Source organism: Nannobrachium achirus (genome assembly GCF_963921795.1).
Source record: "Nannobrachium achirus genome assembly, chromosome: 12".
Classification (NCBI taxonomy): Eukaryota; Metazoa; Chordata; class Actinopteri; order Myctophiformes; family Myctophidae; genus Nannobrachium; species Nannobrachium achirus.
The window spans coordinates 45,127,879-45,141,104 of NC_137832.1; the positions used below are offsets into that span (position 1 = coordinate 45,127,879).

The 13,226-nt window shown below is 44.6% G+C and overlaps 3 protein-coding genes across 3 annotated transcripts; 2 read left to right on the top strand and 1 right to left on the bottom strand.

The window, feature by feature from the left end:
* Window positions 1-1,668: 1,668 nt before the first annotated feature.
* On the bottom strand, window positions 1,669-3,114 carry LOC308295617 (leukocyte elastase inhibitor-like; the record flags this gene model as incomplete). Its single annotated transcript, XM_080738667.1, has 1 exon — window positions 1,669-3,114. One exon carries the CDS (start codon window positions 3,112-3,114, stop codon window positions 1,669-1,671), a length of 1,446 nt encoding a protein of 481 aa, XP_080594793.1.
* A 2,169-nt stretch (window positions 3,115-5,283) lies between these two features.
* Window positions 5,284-6,450, top strand: LOC308295618 (phosphatidylcholine:ceramide cholinephosphotransferase 2-like; the record flags this gene model as incomplete). Its single annotated transcript, XM_080738668.1, has 1 exon — window positions 5,284-6,450. One exon carries the CDS (start codon window positions 5,284-5,286, stop codon window positions 6,448-6,450), a length of 1,167 nt encoding a protein of 388 aa, XP_080594794.1.
* Window positions 6,451-8,576: 2,126 nt separating this feature from the next.
* Window positions 8,577-9,809, top strand: LOC308295619 (phosphatidylcholine:ceramide cholinephosphotransferase 2-like; the record flags this gene model as incomplete). Its single annotated transcript, XM_080738669.1, has 1 exon — window positions 8,577-9,809. The coding sequence occupies one exon, from the start codon at window positions 8,577-8,579 to the stop codon at window positions 9,807-9,809; it is 1,233 nt and encodes a 410-aa protein (XP_080594795.1).
* Window positions 9,810-13,226: the final 3,417 nt, after the last annotated feature.

Consider the following 13,226-nt stretch of genomic DNA (forward strand, 5'->3'; position numbering starts at 1 on the left):
ACACCTGTGGAAAGTGAGCGGCGCTGATGATGATGACAGACCCACATGACATCACAGGATGGACCCACAATGACGTCTCATCACTATGATGTCAAATCAGAAAAGGGACATATGGATACGTAAATTAGCATTTGATACACCTTCCCATTCGCAACATGGACATACACACAAGGCAACGTATTGGAGAGGCTAGCAGCCCTCAAGCTCAACGCGTCGCAGCGCTTGACACATCACTGAATCAAGTAAATACCGGAGACCTGGAGAGCAATTCTTTCAACATAAAGTGCTGCATTCAGGTTCCAGAGAGTTTGTACAAGGCAATTCTCTTGAATGCTGTCTTCAGGTATGGCATGGAAAGAGAGCATTTGCACCTTATTTCACCATAGTAAAAACTGCATTCATGGTCTGGAGAGGGCACAGACGGATAAAAGGACAGGGGCTCAAGCCCCCTTTGATGTCTATGTCTCCATGGGCCTGGTGTGTGTACATGCCTGTGTGTGTGTGTGTGTGTGTGTGTGTGTGTGTGTGTGTGTGTGTGTGTGTGTGTGTGTGTGTGTGTGTGTGTGTGTGTGTGTGTGTGTGTGTGTGTGTGAGACACTGGTAGAGATGTGGGTTGTGACAGGTAGTGTGGGGATTTAAGGGGAGCAAATGCTATTATCGTGCAATTTTGACTTAAAGCGCGAAATTTTGCACAGATGTAGCCCAGGGCTTGCTCTAATGATTTAGCTAGGGCGCCCGAGTCTGCGACCTTCGGGGTCGCCATAGCGGCCAAATCAAGTTGGGCTCCCATTGACTTTCTATACAGGAGGAAAATACCCAGATTTTTTTCTGGGTATTTAAGGAGGATCTAAGGGGTCTAACTAGGGGTTTGTCATGATGCTGAATCCATTGCAGGCATTTGTTTTGCACAAAAAACATTCAGTGGGATAGAAATGGCCTCAGAAAACAATACACGTATGGGTGAGTATTCATGTTAGTCGGAGGCCTTAGGTTTTTTTTTTCTCGTGCTAAAGTCTAAAAGTGCAAAATTCTGTACAGATGTTGGTCAGGGCATGCTCTAATGATTTAGCTAGGGCGCCCGAGTCGGCGACCTTCGGGGTCACCACAGCACCAACAAAACTCTGAAAAGTGATGACTTATCACTTTTCATTACTAAAGTCGATGGGAGCCCAACTTGATTTGGCCACTGTGGCGACCCCGAATGTTGCAGACTCGGGCGCCCTAGCTAAATCATTAGAGCATGCCCTGAGCTACATCTGTGCAAAATTTTGAACTTTTAGACTGATTAGCACGCGCTTTAAGTCCAAATTGCACAAAATTAGCATTTGCTCCCCTTAAATCCCCACACTAAGGTGCATCCCACATTCCATGCTGCCATTCCGACATCCAAGAGTGATTCCACCCATGTTTGGTTCTAGCAGCTGTGTTTGTGCTTCTGTGGCAAAACAATATAAAAAAAATATGCTTGTGTAGTGATGCGTACTGAGTGGGGACATGCCCATATATATATGATATGCCCATATGAGACCTCTGTATCTGTCGGTACTTGTCCCTTGTATGCGTATGGAGATCTCTGTATCATTCAGTCCTTGTTATTGTTTTGAGTGAGCATGCAAAACAGTACAGTATCTGCGGTCCAGCAGGACCAGAGCTGAGATGAGATCCAACTCAAGGAGGGGAGCAGTATCGGCCTGCAAAGAGGATGCTCATGGTGGGGTTGTGTCGGATGAAGAAGAGGAAGGGGTGGTCAGCAATGAAGCGACGAGGCCGAGGACGTTGTGAAAGAAACGTGATCACCCCAGCAGAGGCGGCAGCTGCCTCAGTGCCCTCCTCGTTCACTTCCACAAAGGCCTTGTGCACCACCTTGGAAAGCACCAGGTCGTTGGCTGGAGACATGCCGGAGAAGTCACTCTCTTCTTCGTCAAAGGCATCCACCATGCCCATCTTGATCAAGGTGTCTTTCATGTCATATGTCTCCTCCATCTTGAAGCGAGGCAGGCCAAGCAGAACTTCCTTCTGCCACATGTTGTTTGGATTGGTCCAGTGCACAAACCTTTCATAAGTTAGATTATTTTCTAGTGCCACCAGACCTGTCGTATCGTCAAAGGTATCGTCCTCCATCTCAACGGGCAGAGACATAAGTGTCTTCATGAGTGCCTCCAGGCCTGTCCTATCGTCCTCCATCTCATCGGGCAGAAAGATAAGCATGCTGAGGTCTTTCCCTATGTAGGGCAGCTCTACAACCTGACACTTGACTTCAGGAATGTAGGCAAGAGGGAATGTACTCGTCTGGTACATCATCTTCACCGGCTTGCTTTCGGTCTTGCTGAGTCTGAACTGTTCATCCCTGGTGCGGTGCTCATGGAATGACTTGTCCCACTTGGCTTTGAAGTAGATGGCATTGGCCAACACCAGTCTGGTACGTCCATCCACCACACCCGGGGCAAGCAAGTCCTTGATTTTACTTTGTGTTTGTTTCTCCACCCAGCTGTTCACGTTCAGCCTGGCTCCTTCTGCGTTGCCAATGAAGTCCACAGGCTCCAGCTGTGCACCATAGTGCTTCCTGGTGGCACTTAGGAACTCCTGATTTAACTGGTAGGACTGATCTCCATACAGACGGTTGGCCAGGCTGAGGGCGTAGAACTTCTCTCCATACAGGCGTCCATACAGGCGGTTGACCAGGCTGAGGGCGTAGGACTTCGACTTGTCCCGGTCGATGTTAAGGTCACTCATGAGCTTAGAGAAGTCTGTGTGGACGCCGTCCTTAAAGTACAGGACCTCTGACATCTGGGTGGCGGTGTTGCCACGGGCCCCCAGCAGTACCATGGCCAGAGCCGAGAAGATGCTGAGAGGAGAGTAGAACACATTGCTGGCGTTGTTCTTTTCTGTCAGCTGTTTGAACAGAGACAGGGAAAATGTGTTGCTGGCCACTGCCAGGGCCGTTGGCTCCAGCTGTGTGTCATAGTGCTTCCCGGCATTTAGGAACTGGTAGGACTGATCTCCATACAGGCGGTTGGCCAGGCCGAGGGTGTAGGACTTCCCTGACTTGTTGTTCATGTCACTCATGAGCTTAAAGTCCACGTCACTAGCCACTACCAGGGGGGTTGGTGGCATTGTGGTCAGTGCCAATGTCCAAATGTTACAACTCACACCAAGTAAAACTATTAACACTTGAATTAACTTCATGTTAGTAAAAGAACACATGAAATGAGATGACTGTAACCTCTGTGTCCAGGAGAACATTGCTTACACTCTAAATAATGCGATGCATTCCAGTTTTAAGCTGCTGTTCCTTGACACGTGCATCATCACTATGATGACAATCATGCCCACTTATGGAGTTATGTGTCAGTCTTGCTCACAGTGCCGGTTCAGGTGGCCCTATGCAAGATTATTTTAGGTGGTCCCCTGATGCGTTAGTTTCGTTTTTTGAGGATAGGGGCATCTTTGAATATGGCCTAAGGGGTCTCAGTGAGATTAAATGTATACAAAGAAAGGTAAATGTATACAAATATATATATATATATATATATATATATATTTTTTTTTTTTTTTTTTTTTTCTCCGATGCCACATGTGTAAAACAATACAATTTCAGCATGGAACCATGGTACATTCAGCCACCAAGGCCCTGCCCAGAACAGGCAGTGCAGGCAGTCTAATTACGGATACGTAAATTAGCATTTGATACACCTTCCCATTCGCAAAATGGACATACACACAAGGCAACGTATAGGACGGGGGCTCAAGCCCCCTTTGATGTCTATGTCTCCATGGGCCTGGTGTGTGTACATGCCTGTGTGTGCGTGTGTGTGTGAGACTGGTAGAGATGTGGGTTGTGACAGGTAGTGTGGGGATTTAAGGGGAGCAAATGCTATTTTCGTGAAATTTTGACTTAAAGCGCGAAATTTTGCACTAATGATTTAGCTAGGGCGCCCGAGTTGACCTTCGGGGTCGCCACAGCGGCCAAATCAAGTTGGGCTCCCATTGACTTAAACATTCCTCGGGCCAAAGACGGACCCAAAACACTATGGTGTAGTGATGGTTTAGTGATGAGTCATCACTTTTCACACTTTTGAGGGTCCATTTTAAGCCAGAGGAATGTTTTTGGTGCGAAACAAATGCTTTCAATGGATTCAGAATCATGGAAAAAAACCTAGTTAGACCCCTCACATGCTAGTTAAAGATTCATTCTTTTGTAGGTATTTTATTCCCTGTATAGTAAGTGAAGGGACCCAAACTTGAACCCCCTGAATTTACCTTGATCCACTTAGAGTGTTTTGGACAATTTTTAATGTGTGTTTTGGATGACCCTAAGGATCATAAAAAAACCTTGAACCATTACTATTGCAATTTCTTTTGGGTCAAACCTCAGATTGGCTGGACTATGAGGAGTGTGGTATCTTTGTTTGAGGGACATGAGAGACGTTGTGTGCGGCATGAAGCACGAGGACGTGCTCCAAAGATCAGGAGGGTGATTGTAGCGCTCATAGTTAGTACAGCCATGAATCAGCCCACAACAGCCCTACCAAACGGCATCAGCCCTATTGGCACGATGGTTTGTGTGTTGGTCTAGCGAGTGGGGATCCCGGGTTCAATCCCTGCTTCCGTGCATCACTAAATATGCCACTGACAGAATTAATGTTTATTTCTGCTTTGAGTCCATTCTTTTGACATATTTTTTTCTTTATCTTGAAAATGTTAGTGCTACCTCAAGCTTGCACTTTACATGTACACAAAATCACAAAGACGTTTATGCGTATGACCTTCATGGCCACAGATGACTTGTTATTATAGCAACGACAAAGACGCCTCACAGACCGGAACACACAATCAGAGGGGCCGGACGCAAGCCAACACGATACTTGAGAGTTTAATACAGCCTAGTTTCAGACATATATGAAGGAACCATAATTCTACATAAGCCTATTTTCATACCCGGATTTCTGTTTGTTTGGCCTTTAGAGCACAGCGGACTCCATATATGGTGCTGTGCAGCACCATATTTGGGAAACCATATTGCGTCAAGTGTGATGAGTAACATCTGTAGGACCGCTGGAAGGCTAAAAGGAGGAGAAATCTTTAAATTAGGGGTTAAGATACTGTCAAATTAACCAACTAACACATTCATTCTGAATTCATGTTTGGATCTAGTCTGATCCAGCCAGTATATAGATATTGCTAGCCTATATATACACTGTCCTGATTGGCCAGGTGATACATTAGTGAGGCTGCGATTCTTGAGGTGTCGATAAGCTCGGAATTGGGTTCAGTTGATCTTCAATGGCCACTTCTGAACTTGTCCATGACAACGTTGGCATCCCTGCCCACTTGGAAATCACAATACCTAAGAGTCTGCCATCGATCCCGCGCATCCCATGCCAGGTTGCTAACAGTGACCTGATGCCACCCCCCTCCCCTGCATCTTCCGCCGCCATTGACACGTCTCCAGCACCAGCGGGTGCTCGTGACATTGACAGAGATGGGACTAACCACATCAGCCATCACTGTGACTACACTGAAGTCCCGATCCCCAAGGGACACACAGACCTGCTGCCTAACGAGTGGTGGAAGACAGGCCTGGCCTTCCTCTACACCGTGCTTGTCGGGATCCTGACTGCGATGACCATCAACGCGGTGCACGAGAGTATGCCCGAACCTTTGCTCACCCAACCCCTCCCTGATAAGATCTTAGACTACATAGACGAAATCCCCGGGGCGTTGACAGTAACCGAGGTCATCGGATTCATACTACTTCTAATGTGGTCCATCCAGTGGCTGTCTCTGAAACACAAGTCTATAATAAGTCGTAGGTTTTTCTTTCTGCTTGGTACTCTGTACATGTATCGTTGTGTCACCATGTACATTACAACTTTGTCTGTTCCTGGGAAACACATTGTCTGCGATTCCAAGTTGAACGATGACACTACAGCTCAGGTTTGGAGGCTACTAAAGCTGATGTCAGGAGGAGGTATGGGTTTGACAAAGTCTCATCGAATGTGTGGTGATTATCTCTACAGCGGGCACACCGTCATGCTGTCCCTCCTCTACCTCTTCATCAAAGAGTACTCCCCGCCATCGATGTGGTTGTACCATTGGCTGTGTTGGTTGGCAAGCGCCACAGGAATAATCTTCATCCTGATTAGTCACGAGCACTACAGCATCGACATCGTCATTGCCTACTTCTTCACCACCAGGTTATTCTGGTATTACCACGAAATGGCCAATACGCATGCACTGCAACGGGTGCCTAACCGCTACCTGACGAGGGCCTGGTGGAACCCTGCGTTCAACTTCTTGGAGAGAAACGTCCAGACAACCGTCCCACTTGTCTTCTCCTGGCCTTTCTTTCTCTCACCTGGCTGTAAACAGCGATACGGCATGGCGGAAGGAGGAGGGGAGAACAGTGAATCAGAATCAGAATCAGCTTTGCACACCACTGGTTTGTAGGTGATCGGACAGAGAGATGAGAGACATAATTCTACATAGACCTACGTTTATACCTGGATTTCTCTTTGTTTGGACTGGGTGGGGTCTGCTCTTTAGAGCAGTGGTTCACAAACGTTTCAGGTCGAGACCCAAAAGAAGGATTAGACGTTTTGCCCCGGGGCCCAAACTAGTGAAAATAGCAGATCTACAAATGTGCAGCATGGTGCTTCGCCTCACGTTGTGAGCTTGTAGATGTTCACTATATTTCTTAATTAGTGTGGTTGTTATAGGCAACACACTACTGTGCTAGGTAAGAGATTTCTTTTTTTGAGCGGTGGTCACACCGTCTCCTATACGTGGCTGTGTGTGTGGGTATGCGTCCGTGTCTGTCTGTCTGTCTGTCTGTCTGTCTGTCTGTCTGTCTGTCTGTCTGTCTGTCTGTCTGTCTGTATGTAGCCTGCAGTACCTTTTCTGACCACACACGTTAAGGGAGGGGCGCTGTTCTTCAGGCCACACAAGTGTGATTTTTTTTTTGCCAGCAACGTGAACCTGCTTTTTGTTAATCTTTGCATAGCAGAAAAGTGACGCTTTTTGTCATAATTCTTTTTTACGCCATCACGACGCCGGCACAATGCAACGCTCCTGGTGGAGCCCTATAGTGGGTTGTCTTAACAAATTATCGAAACGAAGCGGATAAAAGCGCCAAACTTTTTTTCATGCTTCTTTAGGACCTAACGATGGATTTTAGCCTTGGATACCAAACTTTATTTTGAAAATTACCCATAGAATTATCCATATCAAGTTGGGCTCCCATCGACTTTCTATAAAGGAGGAAAATTCCCAGAAAACAAATCTGCTTTAAGTAGGATGTGAGGGGTCTAACTAGGGGTTTGTCATGATTCTGAATCCATTGCAAGCATTTTGTTCCTTGGGCTAGAAATGGGCCCACAAAAAGATGGTTTATTGATGAGTGAGTCATCACTTTTCACAGTTTTTTGGGTGTTTTGGGGGGGCATTTCTAGCCCAAGGAAAGTCTTTTTGTGCAAAACAAATGCTTGCAATGGATTCTGAATCATGACAAACCCCTAGTTAGACCCCTCACATCCTACTTACAGCAGATCTTTTTCTGGGTATTTTCCTCCTGTATAGAAAGTCGATGGGAGCCCAACTTGATATGGATAATTCTATGAGTAATTTTCTAAATAAAGTTTGGTATCCAAGGCTAAAATCCATTGTTAGGTCCTAAAGAAGCCTCAAAAAATGTTTGGGCTTTTATCCACTTCGTTTCGATAATGTCAATTACCAGGGTTAATTAACCACACTACTAGCCCTACTCAGTTACTCGTTATGTGAAGGTCCTATGACGTCTATGACGTCTGACATCATACATACAATCCTTTTTATGCCCATATATGGAGATCCCTGTTTGTAGAACCAACCATGTGCTGTGAGACCCCAGACATCCGTCCGTGCGTGCAGTATCTGTCTCTCAGTCCTTGTCCCCTTTTATGGGCATAGAAGGGATTCTATTAGTGTGGTTCCCCTAACAGGGCATCATCTGTATCAGATCTAGAGGTCTGCTCCATATATGGAGATCTAGGTGATGATCCAGTCGTCTCCATGTATGGAAATCCAGGGTTGAGGTGATGTCACGTGATGTCACAATGTCAACAAAAACGTTTTTTTTATTTATTTTTTTAATGAAAAATCCCACTGACCCACTCTGCTTTAGAGGACGGCGGACTCCATATATGGTGCTGTACAGCACCATATATGGGAAATCATATTGCGTCATAAGTTGTGACAGAAACATATGTAGCTATATAAGTCGTGTGAACCACTGGACTCCAGAAGCCGGATGGTGTTGATGAAGAAGCACTATACAGAGCAGCAGGTGATTGCACCCGAAGAGAGGAGGAAGGACGGCTAGAAGGTGGAGAGATGTTTATATGAGAGAGGGATTTGGTTAAGAATACCCTCTCTTAATTCTGAATTGATTGAATCTGATCTGATCCAACCTGTGTATTGATATTGATAGCCTATACGTGATTGAAACAGTACACTGTCCTGATTGGCCCGTGATACATTCCTTGGGCTGTGATTCTTGAGGTGTCAACAAGCTCGTAATTGGGTTCAGTTCATCTTCAATGGCCACTTCTGAACGTGTCCATGACAACGATGGCAACCCATCCCACTTGGAAATCAAAGTTGCAATACCCGAGAGTCTGCCATCAATCCCACGCCTCCCACCATGCCAGGTCGTCAACAGCGACCTGGTTTGCCCACACCCCTCCCCTGCATCGTCCACCGCCATTGACACGTCTCCAGCACCAGCGGGTGCTCGTGACATTGACAGAGATGGGACTAACCACATCAGCCATCACTGTGACTACACTGAAGTCCCGATCCCCAAAGGACCCACAGACATGCTGCCTAACGAGTGGTGGAAGACAGGCCTAGCCTTCCTCTACACCGTGCTTGTCGGTATCCTGACTGCGTTGACCCTCACCGCAGTGCACGAGAGTATGCCCAAAGCCTTGCTCACCCAACCACTCCCCGATAAGGTCTTAGACTACGTGGACGAAATCCCTTGGGCGTTGACAGTAACCGAGGTCGTCGGACTCGTACTACTACTACTGTGGTCCATCCAGTGGCTTTCTCTGAAACACAAGTCTATAATAAGTCGTAGGTTTTTCTTTCTGCTTGGCACTCTGTACATGTATCGTTGTGTCACCATGTACATTACAACGTTGCCTGTTCCCGGGAAACATATTGTCTGTGGTCCCAAGTTGCATAATGACACGACAGCTCAGGTTTTGAGGCTATTCACGCTGATGGCAGGAGGAGGTATGAGTGTAACAGGGTCTCATCGAATGTGTGGTGATTATCTCTACAGCGGGCATACCGTCATGCTGTCCCTCCTCTACCTCTTCATCAAAGAGTACTCCCCGCCATCGATGTGGTTGTACCATTGGCTGTGTTGGTTGGCAAGCGCCACGGGGATAATCTTCATCCTGATTAGTCACGAGCACTACAGCATCGACATCGTCATTGCCTACTTCTTCACCACCAGGTTATTCTGGGGCTACCACGAAATGGCCAATACGCGTGCTCTGCAACGGGTGCCTAACCACTACCTGACGAGGGCCTGGTGGAACCCTGTGTTCAACTTCCTGGAGAGAAACGTCCAGACAACCGTCCCACTTGTCTTCTCCTGGCCTTTCTTTCTCTCACCTTGCTGTAAGCTGCGATACGGCATGGCGGAAGGAGGAGAGACCAATGAATCAGAAACAGAATCTACTTTTGCTCAACGCTGGTTTGCAGGTGATGGAAGAGGGATCGTACAGAGGGATCAGACCTTTTCAGAAACAGTGCTCTAGACCCAAGACAGTCCTTGTGTATCCCTATATATCCATGCTCAGCTTGAAGATAATCGCTACCCATTTTCAGTACTTAGAGGATATTCTATGACATCTGTACTGTGATGCAATGGTAAAATAGTTACAAATATCTTTTTATGAAGCCAGAGATTCACAAGGAAGCCACGCCGCTATCAGACCCTGTCTTACATCCTGTCCGCTTCGTGTTGGGGTTCTCATTTCTGTGCAGGTTCCCCATACAATAGCACTTTTCTAACTTGACGTTTCATTAGGTTCATATTATTATGATCATATTAGGTTTTGATCCTACAAACCTAATATCAAATCTACACAAGGTCCTTGTCGTCAAGATATGGGACGACCGTTTAACCAAGCCAGGAAAGAACCAAGGACCTAATGGTGATGATGGTAGGAGCCATGCTAGTAGGCCTAAGGGCAATCAAACGACGAGTCCATCCAGAGGATGGAACCATCTCTGGACAGAACCAGCTCTGCCACCAGAGCCTGAAGACTCTGGTGGTCCTTGTCGTTAGTTAGGCGACCAGGTCACAACAATAAGTGACCTTATTTGCCTCTAGTACTCAAGGGCCAAGACCTTATAAGAGGTTTTGGAAATCTGAACTGGTTTGATTAGCACAAACCAATCAAAGGCTCTTTATTTGTATTTTAAGCTTGTCTTAGTTGTATATCATCTATAACCTATGAAATTAACCACAGTCTGTCTAAAAGTGTAGTACAGGTATATGCCTTGACTCAAGTGGAAGACATCTGTGTCTTTGTTAAGTAAGCTCCGCTCTTAGATTTTCCGCCATTTTGAGCAGTTTGTAAAATGCTTAAACCCGTTTTTATCCTGGGATTGTTACGTCACGTGCACTGAACTTTTTTTTATGAACTTTTGACCGATATCTAAAGATCTGTCTGATCTGATTTTTTTTAATAATTCAATGAATATTGCAGTTTTATGCAAATTATTCTTCTGCCTCTAAAACATGCACGCAAAGTCACAATTTCATGACAAAATAGTGGGTTAGTTAGGGTTAGGGTTAGGGTTACCAATCTTACCCCAAATGGCCAAAGGGGGTCGCTATATAATTTTGAGCAGTTTGTAAAACGCTTAAACCCGTTTTAGGGTTAGGGTTAAAACCCTGTTTTAATAATATTAATAATAATAAATATTGCTGCAAGCAGCGATAAAGTGGCCAAAAACACCTCAAATCATGAACACAGCCTGTGATGTGAGTGAAATCTTGCAAGCACATTCCCACTAGGTCAAGGAACAGATGCCACCCTTCTCACATTGTCCTGTTATAGCGCCACCAGCGGGTCAACTTTTGCATAACACATTTTTGGAACAAAATGCCTCAAATCATGCATGCAGCGTCCGATTGCGTCAGTAACGTCAAAGAGACCACTGCCTGCGATCTTGACATTTTGTACTTTTATAGCCATTGTTTTTTTTGGCTTGAAGCGAGCCCACCATTGTTTCGAAGGAACAATATTTTCTAGTTATTTGACTAAACACATTAGTGGCTAATCACCTGTGCACTGGAGATCAAGAGGAAAAATCTGAAAACGTTAACACCCCAGAACATACAGTGGGGGTGGGGTAGGACTGTGGATAGGTGTACCACTTGGTTAAAACCGAAGGGGTATGCAAAGTTAATTAACAAATTAAATGGATATATCCAACATAACATAAGCACATACCTCTGTTCACTGTAGGGGTGATTGAAAATGTTCTAATATGTCACCAGCAGAGGTCCCCATAACACACCGTAATAGTCATGACTGACTGGTATGTTTCTATATTATAATATATTGATGCCAAACTTTTTTTATGACATTTTACATTATCTTTACATTCTTAAATGTGGCATCATTGACTTACGTTATATTTTGTTGTATTTGATTACACAATTAACTGATGAACAGTTGGTGCCAGAGGTACCTGTATATGATTCATTTATATTTGTAATTGTTTAATTTGTTATGGGATGTTGCTTCTGTATGTACTACATGGACCTCCTGTATGTCTGGAATAAAGTTTTAATTGAATTGTCGTTAATTATGCAGATAATACATTGTACTTGTTCAAATCTGTTATAGCCTACTTATACATTCGGTATACAGTTTGCTTTACCACACAACCCAATTATCTCTGCCCATGTGAAAATATAATAACTGAGATTCAAACCTGGGTCTCCTGGGCAGGAAGGGACACTAAATCCATACTGTAGTGAATCTAGATGTTAGACTTTTGGTCTTCAAGCAGAGGCTCCAAGCCATAAAGCTACCCACATAATTCCTTGATTAATAGGTTTTTGGCACGGTATATTTGCACATAATTGAATATTTGTCCTAAGCATTTTTGAAGCAGTGAGCAACCATTCTACGGTGCTCAGGGTGTAATTATGGGTCATCTTGCTCAGGGACACACATTGACACATTGCTGGCCTGGCCTGGAATCTAATCTGGTATAACCAAGACTCTGGATCCCCAGGTTGTCTCACTAAACACTCAGCTATTCGGTTTCAAATGTGTCCTAGGCTACCAACATAGGTTTTTCAATTTGACATGGGCAAAGCTTATTCATTTGTTTGTGACATATGTTAGTCCTCAACATGGCAGGTGTACATTTGAAAATCATGAATTACCTTTTCCCTTAAATACATGGCTCAGTCATGTCAGTCTCCTGCTTTGTTTCCTCAGCATTCTGTCTGAGGGAAGGCAGTGTTTTTTAGTTTAGATTATGTATTCAAAGTGGCCTTGTAATTCTCTGTCTCCTTGGAATGTTGAGAATCACATCTCTGCTCCTTTATGTACAATACAAGATATTGTCCCGTGGGTGTATTGTAACTCCCAATGAGATCTATGGCTGATATTCACATCATATTAAGAATTTTTCCCATTCTGCCATGGTCACATGGTAATTGTTTTCACAAAGGCATCTACCAGAAGTTAATGAAAAAGTCCCTGCTCCTTGGATTCTGACAGTCACTGTATATTCCTTACAGTTTGACTATTATAATAAGCAACTACACATTCAGTTCATGAAAGATTAGAAATGGTAGCAAGACTAGTGTGTACATTGCTTTATTGACCTTCCTTTTTCCACTACAGGAACTTTTGTACATAATTAACATTTTCCCACAAAAGGAACTTTTTAGTACAGGATTTATTTTTTCAAGGAAAGGACCATTTAAACAAAAACACTAAAACCTAAAGGGCATGGTCATGCTACACTTTCTGCCTATGGGGGCAGTACAGGAACATTTTAAACATGACAAGGACCATTAAACAAAAACCCAACCTAAAGGGCATTTTTTCTGCCTATAAGGGCAGATTTTGACAATGCATTTCAATGGGAATGAATCAGTTTGCTTCCATTTGCATATTTCTTCCAAAACAAACACTATT